The following is a 10,268-nucleotide window of genomic DNA, read 5'->3' as shown; positions in this document are numbered from 1 at the left end:
CTGGAACGTTGGCGCGGTCCGCGGCCGTGTTCATCCTCCTCACGTTAAGCTCCGCGGCGAGGCCTCGGGATCGCTTGTAAAAAGAAAGCGAGAGCTGGCGGTCCATGAGGAAGTTGTGGTAGAGGGTGGCCAGGCGGGTGCACAGCACCAGCTGCCACTTCTTGTTGCCCACATCCATGGCTGCGGCCAGGGCAAAATGGTAGTAGCCCGCTGCATCAAAAGGGTCCTGGAGAAAACAAAAACTAACTCTGACCAAAAAAAGTCGATCAAATGCCTTCTTTTTGACGTTACGTCGAGTATACCCATTTCTTTGGGTGAGGGTCCCTTGTTGGTCATATTTTCATTTGTAGGCAATGTGGCAAATATTTGCCGACTTCATTCTTTGCTTGCCCCGCTGCCTGGCCAAACAATCACACTTTGAGTCCAAAAATCCAGTACCTTCAGATCGTAGAAAAGGATGTCCCCCAAGGTCCGGTATACCCTGGCGTAGTAGAGGGCTTCCTCGTCAAACTGCAGAGGGGCCGGGCAGAGGCTCAGAGTCTTCAGGTAGTAGTGTTCAGCCAGTTCGCACTGACCTAAACGGTGGTACAAGGAGGCCAGACGATGGTAGGCCACTCGCTCGTTCAGGACCTCACCTGCACGGAGCGTGGCCGGTCGCCACGAAAGGCAAATCTAACATCAGACCCTTTCCTTGCGCAAATGAAAATGCACTAGGACTTGGACCAGTGCCATGTGGGCTGCCATAAGCAAGACGTGCAGGTAGTGCCTACCAGAGATGGGGACTCGAGTCACTGCGACTCGGACTCGAGTCGACTCGAGTCACTGCGACTCGGACTCGAGTCGACTCGAGTCGCTGTTTTGATGACTTGTGACTTGACTTGACAAAAATAAAAAAAAAAACATGAGACTCGACTTGGGAGTTAAAGACTCGGGACTTGACTTGACTTGAGACACGATGACTTGAGTGTTATTTAGTTTATGTTTTCAGTTTGAATATGAAATTAATAATACATTTAAAAAAGTAATATCGATAACACGGTAGGAGCGCAGGCTGAGAATGGCGTTGTCATGATTGGATCGCTACCCTGTCAATCAATCAGTCGTGCCCTCTCTAGCTACCTAACGTGTTTATTGGAGAATCACGCCCCTTTATATCAGACATGCACAAACATGTCAGCGGGAGCGGTGCCTTCGGCTATCGGAATTACCTTTATGACGGCAAAAGACGGACGGCACAGTGCAAGATATGCAACAGAGACATTTCAGACAGCCAGACGACAACTTCAAACTTTGTCCGTTTGAAGTTTATAGAGCTCGGGTTTCATCTGTAACATCAACCAGATGTTACAGATGAAACATGAAAAGTTTCTAATGCTCTTTAATGTGTTTCTTCCTTCAGATTTTTTTCAGATTATTTTTTCATATTTGCAACTCAAATGTGTCGGACACTGTCGGCAGACGTTCATTTGTTTGGATTGAGCTGTCAATCATTGTATGAGGTAATGTCTTCTTTGTTTGATTCCATGGTGTATTTTACTGAGTATCAGTAATTACAGTGCAAATCCAAATTATTGTCACATGTTTTAAACAGGTTCGACACATTGGACAATGATGGTTACTTAAAGTTACTTATATCTTGTCTTTTCACGTTACTAAGATCAGATTCTGTGGGTAAAATTGCAATAATAAGGTGACTTGACTTGGACTTAACCTATTTAAGGACTTGGACTTGACTTGACTTGCCCAAGAAAAAAATGACTTGGGACTTACTTGAGACTTGAAGGTTAAGTAAGACTTGAGACTCACTTGAGACTTGCACATGTGTGACTTGGTACCATCTCTGGTTCCTACCTAGCTTGACGCTGATCTCCAGAGCGCTGTGAGCAAATTCCAAGGCTTCTCCGTATAGTTGTAGTTGGAACATGACTTCTGCCAGCTTGTTGCACAGCCTCAGCCTGCTCGAAACGGCGCCGCACCTGTCCGCCATGGGAAGAGCGCCATCCTGCGTCAAGGGCAGGCAGGGAGCACAACGAATGAGCAAAGCTACCAAATTCAATCAATCCATTATCTGTCTGTCCAAAACTCGCAAGTTCTGTTTTTGTGCTCAGGCCAAAGTAATAGAAAGATGACTTTACACTACCTTGGTGCCACGGAACCACAGTTAATCGAGAGGTTGCACAGTGATACAACAAAATGGTGCTTTAACGCCATTTCGTAGCACGTATCCCAGTCTTCCCTGGCAATATCGCAGTTCAATTTTTGCAAGGGTATTCCTGCCTAACTTGAGGACCAATGACTCATGTAGCAATAAGAGCGAGCCAGGTGATCCTGAAAGGGGGATCCTTCCATCTGTGGTCCCTTCTCAAGGTTTCTCCTATTCCCCTGTTAGGGGTTTTTGAGTTTTTCCTTGCCCTTTTGGGAGCTTAAGATCAGGGGTTGCTTTGAGAATAATTGTCATTTTTTGGCTATGTGAAGCCCTTTGAGACTCTTTGTGATTTAGGGCTATACAAATAAACTTGACTTGACTTGGCCGGGAGAAAAGAGAGAGAGCGAGCCGGGAGAAAAGAGAGAGAGCGAGCCGGGAGGAGAGAGAGAGAGAGAGAGAGAGAGAGAGAGAGAGAGAGAGAGAGAGAGAGAGAGAGAGAGAGAGAGAGAGAGAGAGAGAGAGAGAGAGAGAGAGAGAGAGAGAGAGAGAGAGAGAGAGAGAGAGAGAGAGAGAGAGAGAGAGAGTCCAAACATTGTTTTGGGGGCACGTACCCTGTAGTAGATGATAGCCTTGTCTTGATCATGGCGACTGTTGAAGAAGATATCTCCAGCAGCTTCCTGCATCTTCAAGATGAACTTGTTGTCTCCTGTGCTCAGAGCCACATTCAGTGCGACCTGCCCACCACATGAGACAAAAAATGTGTGCGGGGGAATTTCACTCATCCACAGTGCAATTCGGAATCAATCTTCACAGCTCGACAAGACAAAAATAAATTCAACAAAATTCATCTAATTTGACCCAAAATGCCAATTAGTGCCTATCTGCATTTGGGTCTGACCAACAAATCAGAGGACAGAAAAACGCTGGTGATGTCGTGGGCCAGCTGGCAGCTGTACTCCACACCTGTACGTAAAGTTCCACCAGTTCCGCCTGGCCGAGGAGGTGGTAGATCTTGCCAGCTTGAAGCCATCCGTACGCTTCCTTCTCACTCAGGCCCAGGTCGATGAAAATAGCCAGACTGCTCTTGGTGTGGTCGAGAGCCGCGCGATAGGCCCTACGTGATGATGTGGGAGCTCACGTTTGGGAGAATTCCACACAGGAACGTCAAGCGGTCGAACCGGGTGGGGAACCTCTGCGTGGCCAGCGAGAGGAAGAGCTGGCTGATGGCTTCCAATGTGTCACCCTCCCGTTCTCGGTCGGGTGTCCCTTGAAGCAGTCGGACCTGGTACTGGCTGTAGATGACGCGCCGGGCCCGGTCCGGACTCTCCCACTCATAAAAGTGGCACAGACGTCTTACCGCCATCAGCTGGCCTGGCAAATATTAACATTGGGATGATTTGATGTTGTCGTCGTCTGAATTCATGTCTCGTTTTGGCTATGAGAAGGTCCTCTTTTTAGCAACTTACAGTCTGGGAGGTTGGCTTTGATGGCCAGCAGCAAAGCCCACTCGTAGCATCCTTTCCCAAAATGCATCCGCCGCTCGTTCACCCAGTGTTGACCCAGGCGCAGGAGCACGGCGACAAAGGTCGTCTCGTGCCCTCCGTCCAGCGAGGAAAAGAGCCGCACGGACTCCATCAGGTGCTTCCGTGCGACTCCTTTAGCTCCGGCCTTGAGACACAGCAGGCCTTTGTGAGGAGAAGCCATTGCCACGTCGTTTACTGCAATTCCACTCAAGTCATCATCGGAGGCACGCTAATAAGCAGATAAGTTACCGAGGTTGGCAAGCGCTATCGCTCGGTTGGGCACGTCTTTGTTCTCCTGGCAGATGGCCACGGCGGCGTGGTGGCTCTCTGCCGCCCTGCGAAGGTCACCCATACAACGGAGAGCCACGCCGCGCATGTTGAGCACCAACCCTGGACGCCAATCAAAAAGTTAACACTCAAGACATGTGGGCCAACTTTCATACGTGACTCGGAAACTCGAGGCTGGCTGGAGTCGAGTCACGTGACTCGAGTCCTCGGGTTTTGGTCAAAAGCAGTAACGAAAATCCAGAGACCTTGTGTCACGTGATTCGAGTTGTCGGGTTTTGGTCAAAAGCAGTCACCAAAATCCAGGGACCTCGTGTCACGTGACTCGAGTCGTCGGGTTTTGGTCAAAAGCAGTCACCAAAATCCAGGGACCTCGTGTCACGTGACTCGAGTCGTCGGGTTTTGGTCAAAAGCAGGAACCAAAATCCAGGGACCTCGTGTCACGTGACTCGAGTCGTCGGGTTTTGGTCAAAAGCAGGAACCAAAATACAGAGACCTCGTGTCACGTGACTCGAGTCCTCGGGTTTTGGTCAAAAGCAGGAACCAAAATCCAGGGACCTCGCGTCACGTCACTCGAGTCCTCCGGTTTTGGTCAAAAGCAGGAACCAAAATCCAAAGGCCTTCCAGCGGCGTGGCGCAGCACTCCGGCAGAGCTGCCAAGACCGAGTCCAAGACGCGCAGTCCCACGCTGGGTTGAACATTGTGAACTGGTTGGTGAATTGAATGGGGTGCGAACAAGGAAAAAGGTTAAGAACCACTGGCGCGAAGGGTAGTCGTCATCTTTTCTTTCTTTTGTCCCAATGATCTATGTGGTGGCTTTGAATACATTGGCTAATTCTGCAGATTTTCTGCTCACTTTTATAGTATACTTCAACTGGGACTGCTATTGAAAACCTAGATACTCGCCATTATTTTTCAGTGGTGATGATGGTCGGCAAAAGTGTCGAGTTTGAGCCAACTGCTATGACACGGCGCTTGCATTTCAAGTCTGCACTCGAGCAAGTCTAAAACGATTTCATGTCTCAAAAAAACTTAGAGTCACTCATCTCTCAAGACACCATTGAATGTGTGCAGGGTGAGAAGTGGAGATAAATCTCAATAATCCAAACTGCCACCTCACCGAAGAGCATGGGGAAGTCACGGGCCGGTTTGCCATCACCCACCAAAATGTTCTCTGGACAAGACTTGAGAAACCACCTGCGGAAACATCACATGAATGCCAACGGCCACTTTTATCACCATCGTCGCGTGCGCTACGGCTTTCATTTTTGGTGCCGGTTTTACAGTCAACTTAAACGAGAATGACTTCCAAAGATTTTTACAGGTTACTGTTGTGATTTTTCTCCGCCCCCACCTATCGGCAGGAGAACCTCATCTGGAACCCAGTAAAGCTGCGCTCAACAGAGCTACACTGCATTCTATGTGCCTGCTGTTTTAACTCACTGATGAAAAGGTATCACAGGCTCCAGCGCAGGTTTGGCCCCGGTGCCGTCGGACAAGCAAAGGACTGTCCAGCCCGAGTTCCGGAAGGGAGGCTCAAAGAGCGCGACGTCTCCCTGCTCCAGGTACAGGTCGGGTCCGGAGGTGCAACTATCAAACATCCGACTGGCGGTGCAGCGAGCAAACACTGACGCTGACGACACAGATCATCACAACTCGCTGTTTGCGATCAAGTGACACTCGAAGGGATTCGTGTCACCTGACTCGAGTCACCATGTGTCAGGATTTGCAGATAAATATGTATAACAAATGTATCCACTTCACTTTGACTTGAAGTCATGTTTTGGATGTCATTTTAGACGACTGTATTGTTTTGTTGTTGTGTGTTTGTTCATGACTACCACCCACTTTGTACCTTCTTCCATGAGGACGCACGTGTAGAGAACATGAAGAGTGTCCTCCGGAACGGAAACTTTGATTCCAAGATGGTTTTCCAAGGAGAGGAGCCACAACTCCTTGTCAAACAACAAAAGCTCCATGCAATGACCAAGCCGGCCTATGACAAACACGATATGAGAAGCGCACGAAACATTTTTGGGGGAGAACAGCACCAATATTGCCAACGTACCAAGTGTGTAGTGCGTTGCGAACATCCACACTTCCTCGAATGTTTGGAACGTGACAAAAATCACTTGGTCTTCACGGTCAATGGCAACGAGGTGAGCAGACAACTCCTATTTGACACAGTTTTTGCTGCTTGCTGATTTCCCCCGAATGACCTTCCGAGTGTGTTTTTGTGACGTACCTCAATGAGAGTGCTGAGCTCAGTGCTGTCAGCCTGCTGAGTGCGCAGTTTCCCTCGCAGCATTTCCTGCGACTCCTCGTGTGCAGGAAGACGCTCGTGACCCGTGACCGCATCCAGGCGCACGGGCAGAGCTGAAAGTGCACAAAAGTCAGGGATCATCATCCAAATCTCCCTGCATGCCTTCGAACGACATCAGTCGGTTTTAGCATCCATCCATCCATCCATCCATCCATCCATCCATCCATCCATCCATCCATCCATCCATCCATCCATCCATCTTCTGTACCGCTTTGCCCACACGGGATCGCGGGCGTACTGGAGCCTATCCTAGCAGTCATCGGGCACTTGGCGGGGGACACCCTGAACTGGTTGCCAGCCAATCGCAGGGCAAACAGAGACAAACAACCATCCGCACTCACACCTACGGACAATTTGGAGTGCTCAATCAGCATGTTTTTGGAATGTGGGAGAAAACCGGAGTGCCCAGAGAAAACCCACGCGGACTTTTGATTGGGTGGGATTTTTGATTTGACGGTTTTTATTGCCCCAGAAAATAGATGTCACCCTAATTCAAGTGCAAACTTACTTGATGCATGGGAAATAAAACAGAAGAACGCACGGTAGATTTATCATGTTATGACACATTAAATCAAACAGAATGTGCTGTCCTCACTCCGGAGCGTCTACTTTTCCACCAGCGAATCATCAGACTTGGTTGTCTTAAATGCCGATTTATTGACGAATGGCCTCAAACCATTGCCCTCTTAAGACCATCGTAAAACTGAAATACAAAAGAAAGAAAACACCGCGTGAAACGATCGTTAGCTTGTAGCATGTTGGCTAACGTCACTTCGACACGTAAATAAAATGAACATACAATCGTCTCGTGCTGAGTAAAACACTTACACCAAGCATCCACAGGAGGGCGGGCTTAACCATTAAATAGAAAATGACGTTTCAACACGAAGCAAAGAGGGCAGAACAAGAACACATCAGAAAATCAAATGAATGACAATTATACCATCCGTCCGTCCCTACCGCTTGTCCGCACAGGCATCGCGGACATGTCGGAGCCTATCCCAGCTGTCATCGGGCAGTAGGCGAGTAGAGTTCAAGGATCTTGCGGTCTTGTTCACGAGCAAGGGCAGGATAGACCGCGAGATGGGTGATGCTACAAGCGGCCAAAATGGGTACACCCTATGTCTCTCGGTTGGCCTGCGAACGCCTTGGGATCGATTCCCCGGGATGAGCTGGACAAAAGGGGAGGAGGATGGGCGCCCGTCCTAAAGGTGCTGCCCCCAGATTTAAGTGATAGAAGATGGATGGGAAAATAAGAATGAGGTATGAACGGGAATTGTCTTTTAATTTTTTATTGTTTTTATGTATTTTTCACAACAGGATATGCATAAATTAAACAGAAGAATAACGCATGGTGAATTAATCATAATAGTAATAGTGAAAGAATGAAAAGAACGTATGGTAAATGAATCAGAATAATAATAATAACGCATGGTAAATTAAACAGAATAATAACGCATGGTAAATCAAACCAAAGAATAATGCATGTGAATAACTTTGAATGCATGATAAATTAAACAGAATAATATAAATGCATGGTCAATAACATGATGCATGGTCAATAGAAATTTAAATAATCAAATCAGAATATTTGTACTGAGACCACCAGCAACTTGGACTCATCGAGAGTCATTCCACACCCGGACACCATCACGGCAGGCTGCCACTCCAGATGCAAGACTCACTGAGAGTCATTCCACACCCGGACGCCATCACGGCAGGCTGCCACTCCAGATGCAAGACGCACTTTGATTGGATAACGCGCCGTGGGCATCTTACACACAAAGCTGTTGAGTCGCACGCAGGACATCTTTCTCCATTTGCCAGTCTGAAAGTCAAAATCAGATGATTTCAAACAGTTGGGCAGGTGTTGACAAATAACCGCACCCACCTGGCTCAACGTGGCCACGCAATTCTCCAACAGGCGGGCGGGATCTCCCTTAGCCCAGTTGGTGAAGGTCACCTTCTGGCGGTCCGACCACATGAATCTGCCCTTGACGACCAGGTCGTTCAGTCCGGTCCACGCGTCGCCCGTGCCTGCAGAGGACAGACAGCAACAGAGCTCTCATGCGCTTCCCAGATATCGAGTAGTTGTGACGGAAGACCGTCGGGCGTTGGCGCACGCACCAAAGTTCATGGCTTCTTGCAGCCAATCTCGCTCCGCCTCGGAGCGTATGGACACCAGTTCGGCACAGACGCTCCTGCAGGCGTGTTGAGCACCGTACCACGTCTTTTGATCATCCAAACGTTTGTAGCAGAAGCCCGCAAACTCCTCCCAGTCAGGTCCCAAGCATCTGGGCTCTGCACGCAAGATGCCGTCACATCAAGTGTGAAATGCCTTCTATTCTGGACATTCTACTCACCGTTCTCAGCAAAGGCGTAAGAAGCCGTTTTGCCATCGTATCTGCAGACAGTAAAGTGAGAATGAGCCGGGCCTCTATGAGCCGACTCGGCGGTGAGAGCTGACCACTCACTCAACTAAAGTGATCCCGTTCTCGGTGTAGATGAGGTCGGCGTTTTGTGGCGGCGCCTTCAGCAAAGTCACAGCTCCTCCGATCTCGTTCCGAATGATACCCGCGTGAATAGCGGCCGTGCAGATGTTTGAGTCCTGCACTCAGAAAACGTCTCAGACAAAGCCGCCGGAGGGTCGTTCAGTATTTACATACCTGGTTGTAGATCGATGTTCCGTAGACAATGTGGGGGGCTTTGCCGCAGCCCGGTGGGCAGTGGACCCTGCGGAAGACAACGTGGGAGTTGGGAGGGGAGGCTTCACCGCCAAGAAACGTCATGTCGGGTCTGACTCACGTCTTTGAACTGGTGAACTTGGTGAGGCTTTTGAAATTGCTGGCACAGGTGATGTCTGAGGGTCAAAAGGGCAAATCAAAGCACATTTGAAGCTGGTTTCCTCACAGCGCTCAGAGCGTCCGAGTGTTTGACTCACGAGCGGTGTCGTCAACGGCGCACCCCAAGACATCAAAGCGAATTCCGATATTCACTCTGTAGTCGACTGGCAGGAGGCGGACGTACCAAGTGGACACAGGCGTGGCTAATAGATGAGTCCCCAAAAAAAGCTAGAAGCAGAACATGTGCATGTTTGCAATGACAAGAGCATGGGTTGCCTGACCGGCCGGCTGCTTACCTTCCCGTCTGGGTGGGTATACCAAGTCTTTCCGTCAATACTGATCTGCATCTCAAAATTGGGGACCCATTGCTTCACTTCTATAGTACAGATCTGGGTCACGATGGCTGTCACCTTTTTCATCTGACCAAGGTTCACCTGGATCCAGCTGCCGGCTGGGGAGGTGGCAAGGCAATCCGTTGCTCGTGACACCACGGTACCAAAAACAAAGACAATTACGGTCTGCAAGCTGTGATTTTCTTTTACGTACACGTTTTGGACGGTTCCCAGCATCCGCTGCCTCCGAGACGCGCTTTGTCAAGTTTGGCCTTGTTCCTAGAGGAAGAGGCTGAAAAGGCAGAGTCTGGGATGCTCTCGTCAGCTGTCAGACTGTCAAGACACACTGAGGAAAGACACAACGTTACTCAGTTGACACACATTCAATGATCGTGCCACCCGTCCCTTGCCAAAGCGCTTTCAGGGCATAACAGTAAGTGCCCACCTTTCTTTACACAGCTGTAGACAATGTGCAAGTATTTGGAGACGTGAGGGCAGGAATCAACTTCCAAAAAGTAAATGGGGAATTCTGGATGGTTGTCACACTTTCTCCTGTAGTCAGCGAGGTTGCCTTCCACTGAGCACGTCTCTGCAAGTGACAACACTCAGAGGTTATTTCCGAACGCGCTCTCGAAGCTCACTAGCATGATGTATATTCGAATGATATTGATCACGTGTCAATCCCGGTGCATATTGATAATGAAGTATCGTAAGGCGTTAAAACGCAGACAGAAATGCCCAGCTCACATTTCGGTCTGACCACAGCAGCTCCAGGACACCAAGCCAAAGTCAAGGTCGCCACTCGAAGATCCTTGT

The 10,268-nt window shown here is 49.1% G+C and overlaps 2 protein-coding genes across 2 annotated transcripts; both read right to left on the bottom strand.

The window, feature by feature from the left end:
• Positions 1 to 74: 74 nt before the first annotated feature.
• Positions 75 to 7,271, bottom strand: LOC148377319 (SH3 domain and tetratricopeptide repeat-containing protein 1-like). The gene is made up of 14 exons (XM_088368269.1): positions 7,238 to 7,271; positions 6,200 to 6,330; positions 6,023 to 6,128; positions 5,810 to 5,950; positions 5,398 to 5,587; positions 5,075 to 5,151; positions 3,919 to 4,059; positions 3,613 to 3,831; positions 3,337 to 3,517; positions 3,110 to 3,260; positions 2,758 to 2,880; positions 1,852 to 2,002; positions 481 to 635; positions 75 to 398 (listed from the first exon to the last, which is right to left on the bottom strand). Exons 1-14 carry the CDS (start codon positions 7,263 to 7,265, stop codon positions 333 to 335), a joined length of 1,860 nt encoding a protein of 619 aa, XP_088224395.1. The 5' UTR covers positions 7,266 to 7,271; the 3' UTR covers positions 75 to 332.
• Positions 7,272 to 7,553: 282 nt separating this feature from the next.
• Positions 7,554 to 10,061, bottom strand: LOC148377318 (limulus clotting factor C-like). Its single transcript, XM_088368270.1, has 11 exons — positions 9,898 to 10,061; positions 9,667 to 9,798; positions 9,417 to 9,571; positions 9,219 to 9,348; positions 9,083 to 9,137; positions 8,944 to 9,010; positions 8,752 to 8,885; positions 8,641 to 8,681; positions 8,405 to 8,578; positions 8,169 to 8,314; positions 7,554 to 8,105 (listed from the first exon to the last, which is right to left on the bottom strand). Exons 3-11 carry the CDS (start codon positions 9,537 to 9,539, stop codon positions 7,959 to 7,961), a joined length of 1,017 nt encoding a protein of 338 aa, XP_088224396.1. The 5' UTR covers positions 9,540 to 9,571; positions 9,667 to 9,798; positions 9,898 to 10,061; the 3' UTR covers positions 7,554 to 7,958.
• Positions 10,062 to 10,268: the final 207 nt, after the last annotated feature.

This window comes from Syngnathus floridae, unplaced genomic scaffold (assembly GCF_059516105.1).
Source record: "Syngnathus floridae isolate MCC-2025c unplaced genomic scaffold, RoL_Sflo_1.0 HiC_scaffold_229, whole genome shotgun sequence".
NCBI classification, from domain to species: domain Eukaryota; kingdom Metazoa; phylum Chordata; class Actinopteri; order Syngnathiformes; family Syngnathidae; genus Syngnathus; species Syngnathus floridae.
This window is presented reverse-complemented; position numbering and strand designations above follow the sequence as displayed.